Raw genomic sequence first — 23,013 nt, 5'->3', positions numbered from 1 at the left:
ATTGCAAAAACTGTATGATTTTCTATGTATATTTCTCTACAAAAGGCAAGTAAACCGTAATAAAAAAATATATAGCTATGTATACATATTTCCCTAAAGAATACATGGTGCCGTAGCCAAAAATGTTTAACCCTACAACACCCATAACCAATAGGAAGAAATACATGTTTGGTCCAATGGGAGTAGTCTATAGTTATATATATTTACCTTACAGAAGGCGATGTTTTTCATAGGGAAAAATATTTAAACCTACAGCACTAAATATCCGTAGGGAGAAATTCCTTACAGATTATTCTCAATGGCTTCGCTACAGACTTAGTCCGTTGGCCATTTTTTTTTTGCTACAGCCAGAATTAATGTGGTTACAGACTTTGTCCGTAGGGAAAAATGTATTTTTTGGCGGTGGGTGGGCCAGGTATTTTTGTAAGTACATGATACCTTAGGTAAGTGTAAAATTCCTGTAATGAATTTAACTAGAAAATTTTCATTAATTTATTTTTTTTTCCCCATTAGGAATAGAATAAAAGAATTATCTATAGATGCTTCACACATGATGACGGCTATTGCCTGCAGAGATGCTGGCTAACATTTTGCAGGTATGTTGCTGATCCATTCGCGGAAGTAACATTTCTGTGTCATTGGAATTTTAGCTGTGCTGTTGCCTTTCAAGGCACGAGAAGTTTGATTCTTTTTGTTTCCCCTCAAGTAGTGAGAAGAGAAGCAACTATGAGGGTTAGGAACTATGAGGGTTAGGATACAACAAGCTGAAGATACCATCCAAGATGTATAATGATCAATATTGACAAGTTTAAGCAATAAAGTTCACAAGTGCCCTTCCTCTCTATCAACCGAAGAAGAAGAAGAAAAAGCTGTTATGCCCTTTCTAGGGCTGCATATGTGCTGAATGATTGAATTGTGTTTGATAACTGCCAATTGCACAGAGTGTGTTCAGTCTGACCATGATTAACCAACAAAGAATTTAAAAGCTTCTCGGCATAAAAATAGATCTGCATATGAAGTTCCCAATTTCATTGTAGAAGGTACAACATTGATATTATTTACATTGCATATGCTCGTTTATCCCCAAGCGAACTTTATGATTAAGACATGCATACATTAGTTCATTAGTACGTACACCGAAGATACAATTCTGGGATACCAGAGACTGAAACAGGACTCAAACTGAAACAAAGCTTCCCACTGCAAATTCATGGAGAGCATATAACACTTAAGCTACAACAGGGTAGGACGCACAAGTCGCAATACCTGCAAATGAATCATCACGAGTTATAAGTTTGTGCACCACACATGATCTCTGACTAGTAATTATCATGGAAGAAGAAAGAACAGGAGCTTGATTTCAATCTGAGGTTACCCATTATTACCAAGATCAATCATTGGTAGGCAATCTCTTGGGCCAGGCTCTGTTTTTTTTTTCATTTTCGTTGGTAAGGGCCAGGCTCAGTTCAGGCTGGACGTGCAATGAAAACTCAAGAGTCTAGGCACAGCTCATTTGAGTTGTGAATCCAGCACGCACAGTCTCATTGTTAAGCAATCAAGCAGCCCTTGTACAATTATGATTATCATGTTCTTTCACTGGTGTTAATCATGATTTCTTTTGGTGGATAAATGCCCAATACCACTCCCAACTCCTCATTCCACTGTGGGGTTTAGGGAGGGGATTAGTGTACACAGTTTTACCCCACCATTGGGTTGCAACGGAACAATCTTACCATTGCACCGAAGCTCATACTCTTAAGCTGGGGTATAATTTCAGCCCACACGCTACAACAATATAAAGGGGAGCAAGGGGTATTTAACTCCTTCACTTCCTAATATTGTATGCCCTATGGTTGTGGATGCACCACCTCAGCAATATGCTGATCCAGTGATTGGTAGCTATACCATTTATCGACATATTACTGAGGTGGCAAACCCACAGCCATAGAACACCACAAAACCAAGGAAGTAGAGGATGTGTATCCGAGCAAGGGTATACCCATTTCCAATTTGCCACTTCCTTGCAATATTACAAGCCCAATCTTTTGATATCAATTAGTGATTTTTCCTGCACTTAGAAGCTGTGCATCATAAAATTGGATTGGCCAAGGAACTCACCACACATGTTCTTCCCCAACTCCATCTTGAAGTAGCCATTGACACCCCAACTTTCTCCCCATGAGTTCTTGACGAGCCAATATGGGACACCATTCTCTACTCCATATCCAACAGCTAGAACAGCATGGTTCACGTCCTGCAATCATCATAGTCATGGTCAAATATGAGAAACTCAAAGTTAATTTTTGGCTTTCTATGTTTACCAATACAAAAAATATATGCATTTAGAGAATCTCATGAGAAGGTCAAACACCTAAATTTATGCTATTGATAAGGTTCTTGTATGGAATAAATATCCGAGTTAGACTGCAAAGTCAGATCTAATTTGCCAATTGAACAAACAAACTCAGCCTTCTTCCAACGTACTGGGTCGAACACAACCAAGCAAAGCGAAGTAGGAAAACTGAGGTTTGAATAACAAAGGAGAATGAAGAATTTGGGGGGGGGGGGGGGGAAAGGAAAAAAAAAGGATGGTAGACAAGATAAGAAATGAAAATGAAAAAATGATAAATGAACAGATGACGAATAAAATAAGAGCAATAAGATAAGGAGAGCAAAACCAGAGGGCTAATACAATGGAAAAAAGAGAATTTTGACAGCATGACCCATGAGAGGTTTCATCCTCCAGTTACCCAAAATCATGGTAGCAAGAGTTAAAACAGATAAGTAGAGAACTCTTTTGTCTAATAATCTGATTCTAGCCTGTCTCTTTTTGAAGACTTTGCACCACTTACATTCAAGAGGAAGATGCTATGTGTTCATTTCAGCATATTTTCAGAAGTAGGAACTCACCATAGGAGTGCTACCACAGGTGGTGCTGGTGAAAACACCTTTAGTGTAGAACCTGAATTCTTTTACCACTTCGAATGCAATACTAACTGGCCGGACAGTTCCAACAGCATGCTGTAACTCATACTCAGCCCCCTGTATCCATAGATCATAAAAATTAGAAACAGGCATGACATTTTTTGTTTGGGATTTCTTGAACTGTTACAGTAGAATAATTCTTGTGGTAAATGCTAATTGGTCTTAGAAATGTTATATTGATATTTACTACTATAAGGCCTGCCGCTCATGGTAAATGAATGCATTGAAAAGAAAGGAAAGCGGAGAGAAAGAATAGAATTTCTATTCAAGAAACCTCTCAAAAATGGCAGGACATTAAAGAACCACTGGCAAGGATCAAAATCTAGAAGATTAACAGGTGTAAGTAAACATACGTGAAGAAAATAGAGATCTAATTCAGCTAACCTCGGTAATATTGACTGAATTAAAAACCTTGACACCAACATTCTCGGTGGAGTATTTGCAAACTCCATCAGTCCCTGTATAAGGGTATGCTTCTTCGGTGTCCAGACCACCGTTGTATTTAATGTACTCAAAGGCTTGGGAAGGCAAACCGCCATGGCATCCAAAGTTATTGAAGGCACCGGCACAGTCCACCAGCTGCTGCTCAGATAGAGAGATGGGCTTCCCAAAGGCCTGGGCGTAAGCCGCCTCCAGAGCTCCAGTGGTACTGCACCAAAATTGATATTTTAGTGTTCAATGGATGTAAGTTAAATCTAACTTTGATCAGGAAAGCTGTAATGTAATCTCTAGTCTCTCACCCACCTGAATGTCCAGCAAGATCCACAGTGTCCTTGATTCTTGACTGGGCTAACAATCCCCTCCACTCGCCAGTCTTTCTGTAAAATTACAGGCCAAAACATAATAAAAAAATAATGTTTATCTACTCGTCACAACCATATATATATATAACAAATGTTGGAACTTATTGCACGTATAAATTCTCTACACAAATTCGAGTTTCTATACAGTTCAAACCACAACCCATGGTCCAGTCGCCAAATGTTTTATACAGCTTCCACCTAATTATTGTGGTGCTCAACACAAATCCCGTTAAGCTAATAGAATACCCATTTGCCCAATTCGATCAAGCTTCCGGTTTTTGGTCAAGTAAGAGCAACATGGGAAATGGGATTCCTATTCAATTGGCTCTGGAAGAGCTTTGGTTTCAAATCTTAACAACCTAGGGAGCGAATAGGAAATAAGGAGTCAGGTTAGTACCAAATCAGGAAGATCAGCATCGGTAACTATGTGATTGCCATTTTTGGTAGCAGAGCAGTTTTGTGCAGCTCCAAGCTTCTGGGTCTGGAACTCCTCCCAGCTCAAATCGGCAAACTCTGTAAAGAAATCAATACAAACCAATCAAACACCAAATCCATCATATAGAAAATCAACAGGACGTAAAGGAAAAGGCTCAGGTCGATCCCATACCGTTGACGGCGAGGGTATAAGGGAGACCCTTTCTGTTGGTTGATCTGATCAGGTCCAGATTCTCCCCAAAAATCCTAAAACGAAGCTTTATCTCATCCACTGTTTGGTACCTCTTCTCATAGCTAAACCCATTCCAACAAACATAATTAACGGAGATTCTAATCACCGAAACAGAAGTCAACGAAAGAGAATTAAAAGGAAAAAAGCAACAAACCTCCAGGCAAAACGTGCAAAGGAGAGAGCATGGCGAGTGTCGCCAACGATGCCGAGGAGAGAGGATTGAAAGTCTAGGAAACCATCTGATACCAAACGAATTGGATTCTCTTCTTCGAAATCGGATCCGGCATATACGGCGGAGACAAAGAACAGAGAAAATAGCGCCAAGAACGAGACCAAGCTCCGAATTTTAATGGCGGCCATCTCCCTGTTCTTCTGCAACAAAGCCAGGAAGCAGACTGATTGGATTCTGGATTCCAATCTCCCCTTTATATTGGAAGGGGCAGAAAGGCTGTCGAACACATGAAGTCATGAAAATTTGTTTTTCTATTTTTTGGTTTCTTGTTTTTTCAGATCTCTCATTAAAATAACAATTTTTATCCAAACGTGGATCTTTTCTTAAAAGACTTTTATTTTATTGGATGTTGGAATAAAAATGGCTGACGTACATGATGACGTGGAATGCAAGTTAGGTCCTTATGGTTTTTTGTCCTTTTGTAAACAATTGCAATGGAGACGAATCTCACATTATTAAATTTTTGGTGGACCCAGGCCACTTTCTCGCCCAAAAAAAATAAAAATGAGTGGGCCACCCACAAATATCAAGAGACTTTTTGTGTAAGGGTAGAAATGTCAATCACTAATATTTTGCATTTTTTTAATTTTTTGGGATAAATTTAAAAATAAAAAAGTATTTCCAAAATATCATCTTTTTATCTTTCATTATTGTTGGTGAAAAGATTAGAGAGCTAGCCCTCAGTGACTCCAAATTAGACATTGAGGCAACTATTAGGGTACCCAATAAGGTTTTCCAGGCCAGGAAGTCAGTATAGTGTCATTCTTAACTATGACTATATATAGATATGAATATATATCTAATTGAGCAAATTGCATTGGCAACCCAAAATAGAGGCTTAAAACTGATAAATGAAGAACAATCAATTGTATATATTGTCCCTAAAATGCAAAGATTCTCAAGTTAATGCAATCATCTTTTCCAAATTATCATATTCAAAGTGCTACTTAATAGCAATTATAGAGGGGAAAAATGAAGAATAGCTTTGTCATTTTAGGGGCCAAGTGCATTTAGAGACATTACTTTTAGGGCCTGTTTGGTTACATGAATTCAGAAATTTCATTCATGAATGCGATATTTATACCCATTTGGTTGTAAAAATCATTGGATTCATGAAATTTAGAGATTCATCTTTTTATACTAAAAACGTGAATCTGTAGATTTATGGGTATGAGGTGAATTCCAAAGATTTCATCCCTACTAACAATTTTTGCATTCACAAAAGTTACAAATGAATCCACAATTTCATCCACATGTTAAATTAACCAAACAGTTAATTTTATGAATTATGACTTTATAAATTTGAAATTTTCTAGATATTTGAGGTTGTATAAATAAATTTTTTTTTCATCAATAATCAGTTATATTTCCATGGATGTTTTTGAGGGGAAAGAAAAATCTCCATCTGGACCCCACCAGCTTGACTTGATTGCTCAAGATACTCTTGTCGATGAAGTCATTAAAATATATGTGGAAAGAATCAAAATATAATTTGTGTGACCTGCCAATCCACCATCACTGTGATGGAAACCCTAAAATATCTTATACAAAATTATTTCATAAATTGGTCATAAGTTGACAAAAGGGGAGTTTTCATAGAATCTTTGGCATTCAATTGAGAAACGCATCTCTTTTTAAAACCTTATAAATCTGCCACCTTAGGGTTTTTGTGAACCTAAAATTCAATTAGTCTCCATCATAGTTTTTTGTTTTTATAATCAAATTACATCATAGTTTACTTTTATTTTTGTTTTTGTTTATTTTTATAAGATACAAGAAAGCCCTTCAATTTATAGATTAGGAGACTTGCTTGGGTGCTCAAGAAAATAAAGTGTTCAAGTATTGATAAAATAATCCATTTAAGAAATCATAAAATGGCACACTAGAGAGGGATTAAGCGAGATTGTACAAAATTGGTGTTTTTTTTTTTTTTTATTGAATAAATATATATATATATATATATATATATATATATATTATATATATATATATATATATATATATATATATATATATATATATATAGATAATATTTATTATGGATGTCCATTACTCCCAAAGAGATTGTACTTCCAATTGAAGATCACAACCATCTCATTACACAATATTGGCAGTCAATATTTCCATTCTATGCACCTTCTATCTTGGGCGGCAAACTATCTTTCAATATTAAGAATATCTTATTGTGTGCAAGAATCATATATTGTATTTCCATATCAGAGTAGATGTTCCTTCTACTATAAATATGTAATGCAATCAACTGACTAAATTAGTTCTGATTGAACTCATCTTGTCTTTCTTCTTTGTATCTAATATATTTTCTCTTTATTTTATAACATATATATATATATATATTAGAAGCTTACTGAATGCACTTACCCAAAAAAAAAAAATATATATATATATATATGATTATTTTTATCAAATAATTTTTTTCAATACCCATGCCTTAGATCTTTTGAGTGGTTGATGTGCTTTTATCCACTAGTAATATGATATCATCACAAAGATTTTGATTCTATTCATAAAGAGAAGAGTCTCTTAATGATAAAGGCTTCATTCATGATGGTTTGACATTATAATAGGATTATTCCCTAACTTGAGGATACATGAGTACCCTTTCTCATAATTAAGCACTAGGAAGTGAAAGGGGAAAAAACCTTGGGTTCTCAATCTTACACTTCATTGAAAGGAAACTAGAACTAGGTCTTGTGTTATGATACAAAGAGCTATTGAATTTTTGTGGTATCATAAGAACCCAAGGTCAATTCCGAGGGGTTAATTATGTGGGTGTTCTCTAATTGCAGTGTGGTCTAACTATGAGATGCTAAAAATTTACAGTTTGAAGTATTGTAGCTAGCCTTACTTTTAAACACCAATATGGCCCCTTGGGAATTAACCATCCTAATGGAATTGGCGGAGATTACAATGATGATAAAATATAATATTTTTTAAATCCAGGTGCTCTAGATGTATTTTGAGAAATATGCTAATTTCGCAACAAATCAAAGGGATGAGTGTAATAGTCTAATAGTTAATATATATATATATATATTCTGTATGAGGTTCATCTAGGTCAGCTTGTGCGTACTTCGATTGCATTCTTAGAGGGAGATTTGTCATTTACAAGGGTCGAACCTATAATTTCTCCATTAAAAAATATAAATCTTACCATTCTACCAATCCTGCATTGTCAAAATAATCGTATTTCACTCTTTACTTGTTAGATAACTCAATCATAAACCCTTCCTAATATAAAGAAGAAAAAAAATTTCTAGAAAGAGAGAGAATGCTTCAAATATCTGGCATCCATTTTGTCTATTTTGTTGTTTAGTACTTTATTCCTTAAGTCAATTTTTGTTGCCTGTAAATTTTTATGAAAATAAATATAAATGAATCATTACCAAAAGAATCTAAATGATTTCGTTTTCCTGAAAAAATAAGTAAAAATGATTGATTTGAGTTGGCACAAGGATCTCGGAACCCACCACAGAAAGGGTAATGCTCGACTCTAGGACCACTGGGTGGGTGGTGGGGGGGGGTAATTTATCTAAATCTATTGTTTCAATAGTTTTAATTGTATCAAATACCATGCAGTATTTAAAAGTATATACAATTGCATGTTAACATCTCCCTCAAGACTTATGATGATTATGATTATCACTCTCATAAATTATTTAATTAATATCTCCTATTTTTTTAATAATATTATTCTTTCAAGGCAAGATCTCGCACATTGTTTAAACAATATAATTTTTAATGTAAAAATTATTTTGTAAACAAGATTGATGAAAAAGAAATTGCAATAACAAATCACTTTCAACAATTTTTTTTCAAGCACATCGATATCACAACATCCCACTAACCCAACCTTGGTATATATATAGAACCCCTAGTATATGCATCACAAGTTTTGAACAAGAGAGGGGGGGGAGATCACCACCTAAGCCTACTTGGCATCCATGGCCTCCTAAGGTTCCATTCGAACTAATGGAAGGGACATTGTGAGAGAAATAATTAGGCTACAAACTATGTTTGAAGTAGTTCAGTTTTGCTATGTTAATGGATCGGAGAATTTTTTATTTTTTATTTTTTGGTTGCCAACCCGGTTTCCAAAGCTTTGCCCTGACTAATCCGGTGTTCGATCCGGGACTCACACCTGGCTGTGGTGGGTGAGTCTCCCCGGGAATTTTTTGCATCCACAAGGTTTTGATACCGAAACTTTGCTTAAGCGGACCAAGTTACTTACTACTTGGACCAACCCCCATTGGTGGATCTGAGAACTTTTACGATATTTATAAATAATCAATGTCCCACTTCCTGAGTGTTAGTTTTTTTTGACCACTAAATCCTTCACAATCTAAAGAAATGACTTTCCTAATAATAATAATAATAATAATAATAATAATAATAATAATAATAATAATAATAATAATAATAATAATAATAATAATAATAATAATAATAATAATAATAATAACTATTAGAAAAAAAATGCTTTATTAGAAATATCTGAGCATCCATTAGTATTTTGTTGTTTAGTACTTTATTTGGTAAAAGTCAATTTTGTTAGTTGTAAATTTTACATAAATAAATATGAATGAGTTTTTTAAATAAATAAGAAAAAAAATATTGATTTGAGTATTTAACTAATTTTGTACCAATTGATCTAGGTTAACAATGCACAAAGGGTCAATGCTTGACCCTTAGGACCATTGGGGGATATTTATCTAAACCAATGTTTCAATAGGTTATTCATGTACTTACACAGTCTGAAAAATGATAAATTTTCTTCTTTCTCCTTTGTGCTTTTTCTCTATTTATTCTTATTTCCTTTTTAAAGTTTCACATCTAATTTCATAAAAAAAGTGAATTCTTACCTCTTCTTCTCCACTCAAATTTTAAAATAATCAAATTAGTTTGAGTTTTTTACACGACTTCTACTATTATTGGGGTGAGACTAGTGACCACTCACTATTATATTGTAAATTACATGGCACCCACTTGAAAAACTACAAGTTACCTATGGTTAAGTTTTGTTATTAAATTACTGGAAAAATTGCCTAAATGCCCTTACCTTATTTAAGTCATTTAAAATTTAAAATTCAATTATCCAATGTTCGCTGGGCAATGAAATGACATTATTACATTCCATTCAATCCCTCCCATATGCAACCCTTAGGTGGGTGAAGGGAGCCATCTTCTACCTACACATCGCCGAAAACCACCCACCACCATCATCGGAAAACACCTCACCCCCTCCCCCACCAACGACCACCGCCCTTACCTTCCCCTGCCGGCAAAATCATTACAACCATAGCAGCTTCTATGGAATATGCATAGACAAGCACCGGTTTCAAAATGTTCAACCCTTCTAGGGTTCTCCAATCCTTATGTATAGGTGTGATTTGGAGGTTGGAGGAAGGTCAAAGATGTGAGTGAAAATGCTTAGAGTCTCATTTCTTTTATTGCTTGGTCATTTTGGAAAGCAAGGAACGATAAAGTGAAAGGAACAAGAAAATGGACAGCAAGGGAGGTCCTTTTGGATGCTTCAAGAGGCCATGAGCAATATTAGACATATGGTAGGGAGGTACACTATGATTGGGCTAAATCAACAAGCAATCGGGTAGGCAAACATTGTACTTGGGCTCCGCCAAATCAATATATCATCAAGCTTAATGTTGATGCTTCATGGCAGGAAAAATCAAGAAAAGGTGGCCTCGGTTTTGTTGGTAGAAAGTGGGAAGGGAAGCCACAACTAGCATGGTTTATTCCAAGCAGCTTTTCCTCGGTGTTGGAAGGTAAAGCCCTTGAACTTTGGGAAGGATTACTCTACTCCTTGGCGGATTGCAATGAACATATACATGCTAAAATGGACAACCAACAACTGGTAAGTTTGATGAATGGTCATAGCAAGGATTGTCTGCCTTTGGTGAAGCCTTTGCTTGATGATATTCTTACCTCAGTTGGAAATTTTCTAGAATGTAGCAGTATGTACTCCCTCAACAAGAAGGTGATCTAGACTCCACTTGGTACCCTTGCCTCATATGTAGATTACTGGGCCAAAAAGGTGAAGAAAATGTGCCTATATCCTAAGAAAACTTCACATTTTCATTTCAACTATCACTTTAATATTTTCTTGTTCTTTGATTATGCCTTATCGTGTTGTGTTATGGATTTGACCGTGAACCTTGACCCTGTAGTGTATCACTCTCACGGGTGTTCGAGTGTGATTGAATTTGACTAAATGGGGTGTGACAAATGTAGTGACCCACTCTTTGGCCCAGGAGGCCCTTTCACTACTTGACTTTGGGAGCATGTTACCATTGCAGGTCCTAATTCCCTTTTTCAACAAAAGATCTCCTTCTAGCAAAGAAGCTCTACATTTAAGGCTCGAAGTCATGGTGGAACTCATGCCCTTTCAATAACCCAATTTTGTACCTAATAGGAGTCTTCTCTCTTGATTCTCTAGTTAATAAAATTCTCTCACTCATTTGGGACATAAAAATTGTAGATTTTATTTGATTGGCAATGAGCACTTGAGTGAATTTTTCTCCAAGTTCCTTCCGCCAGTGTTTGTTATGGCCATCAAATCCCTTGACTTCTCCTCTCATCTTTATTAAATTGAAGATGCTTTGTTGTGGTGAGTTTTGAGGGTAAGAGGGAACTCTGATTTTCTTTTCTTTCAAAATCTATCGCGCAAAAAACAAAAGAAATCTATCATGGATGTATTAATTCCAAGCCCAGCCCAATATTCCCCACTGAAACTGGGCTACAGAACATGACGGGCCCAATCCTCATATTAGGCCCGTTGGGCGTCCAACTGACTTGACCAAAGCCCAACTTATTGGAATGTTGGGCTCAGAAGTACGTGAAATCAATACCCAGCGTTATGAAATAATAAAAATGCTCCTTTCATGCATGTTGATGATTCTATGGTAGTGGGATCCACGTGGCATGATCACATAGCAATGAATCAACGATCTTGCACCCGTATATGTCTATGTAGAATTTTCTTGTTGACATCACATAATATTACTATAAAAATTTTCAAAATTAGTGCAATAATATCATTTCATATGTAAAATCAGCATGACTCCCATACATTTTAATAATTGATTCATATAATATATATGAAAAAATCTTGTTACAGTCTTACCCTTTAGGCTCTTGTATTGTCTTCCATAGTTACAAATTTAACTCTTGATTAAAAAGTAATTTTCAAAATAAATTATTTACATGTTTACTCGTGCAGTAAATATCTTTTGAGAATAATAAAAAAAATGAAATGTTCATGGACTTAGGCTCTTTTTGGTATCAATTATCATTGTCAATTATGAGAAATTTTCATTATTTTAAATTCTTTGGCATCTATCCTGAATTTTATTTTTATTTAAAATAATAGAAAAACCTCCAAAATTCATAATGAACTTTTTGTCCATTATGGATTATGACAAGAATTTCATTATCTTCATTTGTGTAAGTTTACTTAAAGTTCTATTAGTAAGATGAGGTTAAAATAGTCAATACACATTCTTTTATAACAACCATACTTTTTCCTTCTTTTCTCGCTTGTTTACTATCATTTTTAATAATTTTTTATCTTGACACCAAACTTATTTTCCATTTCATAATTTATTTTCGATAAAATTCACCAAACCATTTTTCATTCTTGACCAATAATGAATTGTTGTACTTATTTATTTTAAATAGGCATAATAGAGAATGAGAATTGATACCAAAAAGAGCCTTAGTTTACCTAGTTATTTTTTATTATTATTATAATTTTAGGTAATACACTGAGTATACCTACTTGGTGACAAGAAACTGCTATGGTATCTCTTTAACCATTTGATGGTGCTTTATTCATATTCAGTTTTAATATCAATAGTTGTATAATTATCAAACTGCAAAAGATTCATAGGAAGATACAAGAAGAAGAAGTAGGCCAAGTCGTCTTGCAATGTGACGCAAGGCCTTTACGTGCAGGAGCATTTGCAATAATATTGATATTTCTTTTTCAAGTAATGAAAACAAAGATATAGAGTGAAAAATGATATTTCTCACTAGACGTATTTGGTAAAAATATTCAATGTTACTTAGTATATCTTTATCTCATACAAAGAAATTCTAATATAAGTGGGCCCCATAATTTATACTTCTCTTGGCATGTTTCGCGTCGCCACAATATTTACCCCCACAAAGGAGGCAAACCAAGACTTGATGGTTGTCGCAATAGTTACGCTTTCAAATTTTTTCCCCCTTTTTTGAAGCATATACTTGTGTATCTGTCATTCCCATCAATTAGTGCATGATACACGACTATGCATAAAATTTTATATAGTGGTATTTTTTTTGAAACTAAGGCATTTTCTATGCCATCTTATGGTATAATATTTATTTATTTGAATATAAATCATTATGTATATAAATAAGTGTTCTTGCACTCTTTTGTTTCTCTCTCTTTTACATCATTGAATTCTCTCATACTCGTTGAAAAAGACATTTTTGTTTCGTTAGATTTTAGTTTTAGTTTCGAGGATAGATAATAATATTATATTCTAGTCTTGTACTATCATAGTATCAAATATTCAGAGAATGTTCATCTTGTCAGTGTTTAAAAGAAACATCTCGCTACTCAATATATGGTGAAAATTTTCAAATAGTGATATCCTTTGCTTGAGGGTAGAATATTTCGATTCATATTAGACATATATACAAATATACATTACCAAGGAGACATGACACAAATGGGTTTGTAATTTAATCTTTTGACACGTCATTGCCTTCAGGTTTACACCCACAGAGGAAATAAAACCAAGACTTTACAGTTGTGAATTAAAAACTCAAGAGTCAACTCCGAGGGGTGGCTCAATTGGCAAAAAGTCATTGCTTCCACATAGGAGGTTAGAGCTCGAATTCCCTCGGGGCCAGGGGCGAAGCTCATTTCTATATTAATTATATAAAAGCTTCCCTGAGAATGTAATCGTGGTGCACGCAAGTTGGCCCGGATGAACCTCAAATAAAAAAAATAAATAAAAACTCAAGAGTCACGATGAGTCCCTCTTTCTTATTTATGTTTTCCTACATTTTAATGTGTGTGCTTTTTACCTAGGGTTCATTCCCAGTCAAGGTTCAGGATGCATGATTACGAATGAAAATGTTTTTTATTTCTTTGGGAAATTTTTAGTCACACCCCCAAATTTACCTCTAATATTAATGTCATTCTTTGAATTATCTAATTATCAATCAGGCTCCCTATTACTAACAACATTCACAGTTACTCAGTTAGTTTTATTTTATCTATTTACAATATTACCCTTACATTCTAAGTTTAAGAACAATACTCATGAACCATATTTTCAATTTTGAAAGGATATTAGGCCAAGGAAAAGAAGAAGTCACAGACAACAAAGGAAGAGAAAGAAACAAGTTGAGTATATGGTTTCATTGAAGATTATTCTTGTGTATTTGAAAAGTTTACTTTTGTTATATTGGCATTTTGTCATGATTTCATAACAACAGGTAGCATCATTGATATACAAGGGATTTGCTTGATAAATTAAGTAACTCAGCGGGTGACATTAGCTTTGAACGGTAACTCAGGGAGTGGCACTAAAAATTCCCCCCTCCTTTCCTTTCCTTTCCTTTCCTTTCTTTCCTTCTTTCTTTCTTTCTTTTTTTATTTTTTATTTTTTTATTTTTTATTTTTTATTTTATTTTTTAATTTTATTTATTATTTTTTAACACAAGGCATTTCTTTTGCCACCTCTAACAATAATTTATCTGAATAATAAATTATATACAAACACACTCCTGTCCTGAGACACATTATTTTATTTTGAAGTGTGATATACGCAAAAGAACAATAATGTAATTTCATGTAAACAAGAAAAAGAAAGAACTCCAGTGAGGTCAACTGAAGCAAAATAATACTATTCCAAAGGGTTCCAGCTTGAATATGCTACAAGGGTGGGTTCCATTAGCGTTAAATTCAGTACTTCTTTGTTTCTTAGTCTTCATTTCCAACAACTATGCAAACCAAACCGATGGAGTAATGACTTATGACACTCCAAAACTAGATATTTTCTCTCATTTTTGGAACTTTATTTCCCTTTAATTGTTCCATCTCTTCTTTCCATATGTTTCATTAAATTTTCTTGATGTAATTACGTATACGTATGGAACTGGTTATTTATTTATTTATTTATTATGATTATTTTTTTATGCTATCACTATGCATTATTAATTTAATTAAGTAGGTACTTGTACTAAATAAAAAATATATTTTTTTAAACTGTGGTAACTGGTTTTACTAATTAAAACACCATGGTTCATGATTTGTGACTTCATAGAAGATTAAAAATGTATGATTATTGATTCAAAATTACTTTGATTTTGCAAGTATAATATGTTATGTTCGATTTCAAACCTTTTTCTTCTCGTGTAACTCATATTTCTTTCTTCTTCACGGCTATAATAAGTGTGGGTTCTCAATACCATGGAAAAGTAAATAATTACACTTAAATCGTTTTCAACCCCAAATATATTGCTTTCAAGTTAGAATAGTCATCGTTATATATATAATAGATCTAGTGTCTATTTGCTAAAGTCATTCATAATTCAGTTGATTTCAAACATCGTAACATCAATTTTTCTATTTTCTATGCATGAGCTTCTTGCATAGTGGTGACAATCTTTTATACAAAGACAGTAAGTCCAAGGATTTCATGAGTTCGAACCTTTGCCTCTATCGCATCTTCCCCCTGGTCTGTGAGGTGTTACTCGTTATGCTTGGTTTGATGACGATAATTTAAAAAAAAAAAATCTCTGAAAACAAACAACATTAAAACTGTTTTAGAAAAACGTTTTCAATGGGTGTTGTGCAATTAGTGCATTAATTGCACAGAACTGTGCAACCTATTGGCCAGATTCAAACTTGTGGTTGAGATTCCTCATTTCGCAATTAGACTTTATCAAAAGAAATTTTTATTTACTCCAAATGAGGCAAAATGAGTGGTCAAAATTTCATTTTGACCTTAAGTTTTGATCTGAACTGTAAAATATACCATGCTGTACATTAATTACGCATCACTGAAGCAATTCGCCTGGGTAAACATCTGAAGTTTTGGGCCTTTTGGCTAGGCATTAGAAAAGAAGTGACAGTCTTTTCATTAAAAAGAATTCTAGAAAGTCTAAGGCCCCACTAATATTCCATTGCCAAATCAATTAATACAGTTTTATGTCCTCTTCTGCTAAAAATTCCAAAGTCTTCGGTTCTTCAATTGGATGATTGTCGTATAGTGTATAAAGCTGTCAATCTACATCATCACCAACCTATTCTTCATGATAGTTGGACAGCATTTATTTGTGTTTGGTAAGGTTAAATTCCGAAATAACTTACAAAATAAAAATAAAAATTTTAGAGTAAATTACATTGGTATTCCAAAATGGAAGCTTTAAAGCACGGACATTCTCACTTTATGTTTAAAAAGCACAGAGACTCAAAATTGGATTTTCATTGGATATATTTGTTCAATTTGTCACTGAAAATCTTTCACACTTTCACGCTGTTTATTATGAAGATATTTTAAAAACAAACAATAATTTAACTGTTTTTAGTGATAAATTTGACAAATATATCAAATGAAAATCTAATTTTTGGATCTCTGCTTTTTTTAACATATATAGTGGGGTGTCAGTGCTTTAAGGCCTCCATTTTGAATGCAGGTACAATTTGCTCAAAATTTTATATAGAGTAGATATGATCACTACCCAGTATACAAAGGCTCTCATCTTTAATAAGATCTAAAGAGGTTCAAGTGTAAGTAATTCTATCATTGTTTTCAAAGACTTGAAACCCATGATTATGTCGAAAAAACGGCAATAAAATGAAAGGTATATGAATAAATATTAACACGAATCCAATTGTCATGAAAAAAAGATGATTATTTTGCTCTTTGTCTATTTCTTTTATGTGGCCCTAATTTGATCCAATAATGTGACTGAGAAGAATGAACCTAAGAGTGATCAGTATCATTTAATTAAATGATAGCTAAATATAAAAATAGGTATTCATTAATAACTGTTGGCCTTTAAAGTCAATATTAGAAAAGACTAACAGTGACACTTTTTCTGGTTTTCTGATTAGAAGATGCAATTCTAGAAGGTAGGCTAATTGGTACTCCTTTATTAAATATAAAAAAATGACAATGGTAGAAGTTTGTAGAGGTTGGGAAAGTGTTCAAGGTAGTTGCTGAAAATCGGGAAAAAAAAGACTTCACATTAGAGGGGATTTGAGTTTGTAAAATATTTTGATACCAATTACGAGAACAGTATATTATATTTCTTGTAGGTAATGTGAGAAAATAACAAAACAAATGAGACATGAGATGTCAAGAACAATGAAGAGTCATCATATAAACTTCACCAGTTATTCTCAAAAGTTTTGATTCTTTGGTGTTTTGATTCAATTATTATTTGATACCGAATATTGAGATTGCAACACGTTAACGACAAACTAATTTATTACTCATGTTTCACCTCATTCTGCAACTAAGAAAACTTTCATGGATCAAACTGTTGGATGAATTTTATTGCTTATGTGATGCGACGTAGTCGAAGACAGATGGTAATAGGGACCAAAGTGACAAAAGATCAAAATCCTATATCACCCAATTAATTGGAAAATTTGACAACCCTTGAAAGGTCACTATATGAATTTATTACAGCTTTTTCCTCAGATGACCCAATTTTGATTTTTGGTGAGTTGTAGGTGTTGATGTTTTTGTTCTTATGGTTTACTCTATTTATAGGTCAATACCTATTCCTTTCCCTTGAAATATTAAAAATTCTACCCAAAAATATATATATATATATATATATATATATATATATATATATATTAAAAATAAAAAATCTATGGTTATCTTTTGATAGTATTTTCCATCATTTTTCTTACCAAGAGAAAATAGTTTCCTTCAATTTGAATTTAATATATTAAGAATATCTTTTGCTTAAAAATACAAGGAAGGGTAGAAGTGTCTTTCTCTCCATAGACCTCGACACAGGAAGAGAATCACACACACTTTATATAAGGCCAGAAGCTCGAGAAGTAGTAGAAAGAGAACACAAATATCAGAAGAGACTGACAAGGAAGGAAATCAAAGAGAAACTCTCCTTCCTCTTCAATCTGTCTTTCTCTCTGTAAAAGTTTTGTCTATAGAATATTTGGTCTGGTCTCTGTCACTCACCCCTTCTTCCAAGTCTTCAAAACCACCACCACCACCACCAAGAACGTACCACAGGCTCCACCAAGAGGACTGAAAGTTCAAACAAGAAGAGAGGACAGAAAGAAAATGGCAAGACGGAAGGTTTCATGGAAGTCTCTGATCCCAAGCTGTTACAAGAGCAGAAGCCAATCTGAGCCCAAGAGAAGGGAGATTACGAAACAAGTCTCCTTCCAGAGACTATCCATGTCAGATCTCAGCAACCCAGGTTCACCTCTCTCCTTCGAAGACCTCTCCAACTCTCCCTTCTACAATAATCTAGTCATCTTCACGCTGACTGAGCTACGCACCATCACACAGAACTTCTCCCAGAAAAACTTCCTTGGTGAAGGAGGGTTTGGCCCTGTTCACAAAGGATTCATCGACGATAATATGATTCCTGGGCTCAAAGCTCAGCGAGTTGCTGTTAAACACTTGGACTTGGATGGCGTGCAAGGCCATAGGGAGTGGCTGGTAAGGCCATTTTTAAACACTTCAATTTCTGTTCTTTTTGTTTCTTTCTCTTTTCTTGCTCTAGTCTTTTGTTGATTTTGTTCTTGAAATTCTACAGACGGAAGTTATATTTTTAGGACAGCTGAAGCACCCTAATCTGGTAAAGCTTATTGGGTATTGCTACGAGGAAGAACACAGGCTTCTGGTGTATGAATATATGAACCGAGGAAGCTTGGAGAATCAACTCTTCAGAAATCGTAAGTTTTTCTCATCTTCCTGATCAATCTCCTCCAGATACAATCATACAACTCATTTCATTCGAGAACATCACCTTCTGAAATGTGAAAAGCAGAGATGATATATAGTTCATCCAGTACAGCTTAAGGGAGTAGAGAAGCACAGAACATCACCTTCTGAAATGCCTTTTCATGCTTGTTTTGCTTTTCGACTTCATGCAAATTAACTTTTCAATCACAGCAACGTTGCCCCTCCCAAAAAAAAAAAAAACCTAATTTAATTCTTAGAAAAAAGCTTTCAGTTTCTTTGATTCAAAATTGACAGAAAATTGGTGTATACCTGACGTGTATGATCTGCACAAGGCCACAGAAGAATTTTTTTATTAATATTTTAATGAATAGGTTAGATATCAATTTATGGTTTGAAATTTTGTTTCATGAATAAGTAAGATATCAATTTTTATGTTTTTTTAATTAATTCTTTTCTCTTTCATTATTGAAACCATAAATTATATATATATTTTTTGGTATTTTTATTTTTCAGAATTACTAGTAAAAACATAGACAAGTATACAATAATTTTCTTTAGTTTTTGGTCATTTTTTTTTTTCTTCCTTTACTTGGTTGTCCAGCTCATGAGCATGAAAGGGTGAAGACCTTTATGACTTTTAATGGTAGGTTATCCCCTTTTAACTATGGAGATGTGACAAGTAGATGTTGACTAGGTTAAACATTGGTCTCTTGTGGAAAACATTTTATTCACTCCAAAATTATGAAAGTTATGATCATAGCCGAGACAAGCTAACAAAGTTTGAATTGCAAATAGTTTAGATTCAACACCTAATACAAGTTTATTTTTTGGTGGAATACCTAAAACTTGGTTACCTTCCCTTTTAGTTTACCTAACACAACATTTTTAAAATTATTTTTTTCTTATATCATATTTTGTTACAGATCATTTTGTCCAAAGGCTAGTTATGTTTTAAGCCATATAAATGTTACACGTGTTTAAAAAAAAAGTTGGTGAAAACCAATGGATAGTTTTGGAAATGGGGTTGGTATTTGGTGCCATGGATATCCTAACAAGCAACAATGGATTGTTGACAAAATATTTTTAGGGTTTCATTGATGCTAGTGTGAGAAGGAATTTGTATGCACAAACAATGTTGAATTAAGCCTTAATTGAACTAAGGCTCCTTATAGCATGTTAATTAGTATGGTCACTATTATCTAATAACAAAGGCTTGGGTAATATTGCAGGATATACTCCTTGCTTGCCATGGACAATAAGAATGAAAATTGCACTAGGAGCTGCAGAAGGTTTGGTCTTTCTCCATGAAGCAGAGCCTGCTGTGATATACCGTGATTTCAAAGCATCAAACATTTTAATAGACTCCGTAAGTCTCAGTCCTCATCTCTCTTCTAAGTTTGACTTGTCGGAGTTTTTCTACTTTTTTTTTCCTTTGGTAATAAAGGAACTCTTGAGCTTGTCCTGGGGTTCAGATCCAAGTCAAACCCTAATTTAAAGATTTTCTTTACCTCATTCATGATGATTCAAGCAAGTTTGGTTACTCTATCCTTGTGATTAGGAAGGAGATGGTTCCATATCATCGATACAAAGGTGGAAACCCTATGGTATCAATTGTGTGGAGCTGTCCACCTTGTCCCCCTAGGATAACATATCTAGACTTGAGCCTTTACTGTTTAATCCTATCAAATCTCTTCCATGGAGAGATATTAGTAAGGCTTTTGTGATTAAAATTTTTCCAACTGTTTTCTTTTTTATAGGACTACACAGCAAAGCTCTCTGATTTTGGATTAGCAAAGGATGGTCCAGAAGGAGATCAAACCCATGTTTCCACTAGGGTTTTGGGTACACATGGCTATGCTGCACCTGAGTATATAATGACAGGTGAAATACCGATTCAAGCTGATTTCTTGATCTATTTCGTCTAATTCAAATACCAATTCCTTGCTTTTAAACCCTAAATTTTGATCAATTTTTTCAAATTTCTTCCCCAGGTCATTTGACTGCAATGAGTGACGTCTACAGCTTTGGAGTTGTTCTTTTGGAGATATTGACAGGGAGACGATCCATGGACAAGAACCGTCCCATGAGAGAAAAGAATCTTGTGGAATGGGCCAAGCCTTACCTAAACGATCCGAAGAAGCTGGACCGGTTGATAGACCCTAAGCTAGATGGCCAATATTCCTTCAAAGGGGCCCAGAAAGCTGCCCAATTGGCTTACCAGTGCTTGAAGGAAAACCCTAAGTCTAGACCATCCATGAGTCAAGTAGTTAGAACCCTAGAGCTCATGCAAAACTGTGACGACATTCCGGTTGGACCATTTGTTTACACGGTGGTCCAGACTCCATCAAAAGTTAAGCCGGAACATGAACCGGAAAAGGTTAAGGTCGAAGCTGAAGTGGAAAAGGTTAAGCTAGAACATCAACCGGAAAAAGATAATGTGGAACATGAACCGGAAAAGGATGAGGAAGGCAAGAAAGGTAAGAATGACAACAAAGAAGTCATGGAGGAAGTTGAACCACCAAAGGTGGATAACAAGGAAGATGAAGATGAGGAGGATGAAGAGGAAAAGAGTAGCCATCACCGGAGGCACAAGATCAAGCGTGGCCATCGACACCGGTCGTCCATATCTCCAGCCAATTCTGAGACTTCACTCTACAAGTACTTCGTCAATGGGGGCTTGAGCTCACCGAAGCTTAGTAACCGAGGAAGCAAACCTTTATCCCCAGCCCATTCTGATCCCTCACTCTCCAAGTACTATGCCAGTGGGGCCTGGGACTCATCATCTAAAAATGATATCAGAGAAGACAAGGTGAAAATAGTAGGTCAGTAGTGCATATAGAATTTTCTTCTCTTCAAAGGCTTGTACAAATGAATAGCTGTCTCAGGTATTCTGGATTTTGATACATAAAGATTGGGTTTCTGGGTGTTTTACTTCTGGTTTTGTTTTTGATTTGTTAGTTGCTGGGAACAACTTTTGTTACCAAATTGGTGAACTAGGAAGTTGTAAGTTGTAACCTTCTCCCTTGTTGATCCCAGAATTAATTTATTTAATGCAAGTGTAAAATCAGGTTTTCAAGTGGATAAGATCTATATAGTTAAACAATATCTTATTTAGATGAACCATCATCTTCTCCTCCAGTAGCTCACCAACCATGGCGGCTAGTTCTAATACTTCTAACTGCCTCAATCTTCAATGGGTTCATAACCCGTACGTTCTTTCTTTGTCATCTTCAAGATCATCTAGAAGAAGCCAGATTTGAGACTAACAAACAAGGAACTTTAATTCTCCTACCCACTTCCTTTCCCTTTCCCTTTCCCTTTCCTTCTAGGGGCTTAAAAATCTTCAACCACTAGCGTTAATTCCAGAAGTTTTAGCTACCATCTCCATGAATGGTTTGAAAATTTGATAAGGCTGCTCTGAAGCCAAACCTCATCTTCTTTGATCCGAGAAAGTCACACAGAGAAAGTGACTTGAACCTGAAGTTTGTTACAAATGGTACCAAATTGTGGAAACACAAATCTTAAAATTGTGTTGGTTTCCAATTTTTAGTCATGAAACTCATAAGTACGTAATCATAGAGACAAAGAAACCAGGAGTACAGAATTTCTCGCCCACAAGAAATCTGTATCAACTGATTTTTTTTCTTACTTTGAATCAAAAGGAAAATGGTTTTAGACAATATTTGTGAACATCTGTGTTTTGGAAATTGGAAAGGATAATCGGTCAACCATCGAATACATAGTGTTCCATTTTATTTTATTGTATTTTGATTGAAAATAGCATTAGATTTATGACGCACATTCAAATCTCAGTAGATTAGGTGTAGTAAGTGTAGCTGACTTGAAGTTGATAGCATGAACCTAGCAGCCACACATTGGGCGGTCAGGATCAACCCGCTGTGTCACCTGACACTCTGGGGTGATCCAGATCATCCGATGGACTGATAATTAAGTGTTATAATTTTAGTAGTTTTATTTCAAAATTCAAAAATAAATAAATAAAATTATTTTGACTAATTAGTTGTGTCTTTTCCCAATAGATATCTAAATGGTCAATAGGCATTTCTCTTGAGAAGCTAATTTGATAGCTAACAAACAAGTCTTAGGGGAAGGGATGTGTTTCTTAAAGACAATCCTTAGTGGTATATTTTCTCTTTTATATATATAAAGGTGAAAGGATTGTTTATTCGTGCAGACATGGTTGGTGAATTAGTTTTAAATCAGTGTCAATGACAAATTGGTGAATGTAGCTTTCGGATCCGTTAGTTTATCATTACGGAGTGTATTATTTGCAATGGAATGGTTGATTGATCTTGGGGGTAAAAATACACTTAGAAC

General features: G+C 34.6%; 2 protein-coding genes across 2 annotated transcripts; one reads left to right on the top strand and one right to left on the bottom strand.

Moving 5' to 3' along the window:
* Positions 1-1,026: 1,026 nt before the first annotated feature.
* On the bottom strand, positions 1,027-4,877 carry LOC149021494 (thiol protease aleurain-like). The gene is made up of 8 exons (XM_089149729.1): positions 4,610-4,877; positions 4,396-4,517; positions 4,186-4,301; positions 3,730-3,803; positions 3,370-3,634; positions 2,911-3,042; positions 2,119-2,254; positions 1,027-1,266 (listed from the first exon to the last, which is right to left on the bottom strand). The coding sequence occupies exons 1-8, from the start codon at positions 4,813-4,815 to the stop codon at positions 1,229-1,231; spliced, it is 1,089 nt and encodes a 362-aa protein (XP_089005855.1). The 5' UTR covers positions 4,816-4,877; the 3' UTR covers positions 1,027-1,228.
* Positions 4,878-17,822: 12,945 nt separating this feature from the next.
* On the top strand, positions 17,823-21,761 carry LOC149021493 (serine/threonine-protein kinase RIPK-like). Its single transcript, XM_089149728.1, has 5 exons — positions 17,823-18,429; positions 18,527-18,665; positions 19,905-20,041; positions 20,433-20,556; positions 20,667-21,761. The coding sequence occupies exons 1-5, from the start codon at positions 18,046-18,048 to the stop codon at positions 21,503-21,505; spliced, it is 1,623 nt and encodes a 540-aa protein (XP_089005854.1). The 5' UTR covers positions 17,823-18,045; the 3' UTR covers positions 21,506-21,761.
* The last annotated feature ends 1,252 nt before the right edge of the window (positions 21,762-23,013 follow it).

Source organism: Hakea prostrata, chromosome 3 (assembly GCF_041222555.1).
Source record: "Hakea prostrata isolate BN-2017 chromosome 3, UWA_Hpros_2, whole genome shotgun sequence".
NCBI lineage: Eukaryota > Viridiplantae > Streptophyta > Magnoliopsida > Proteales > Proteaceae > Hakea > Hakea prostrata.
Note: the sequence above shows the minus strand (reverse complement) of the source record. Positions and strands in the feature narration are given on the sequence as shown.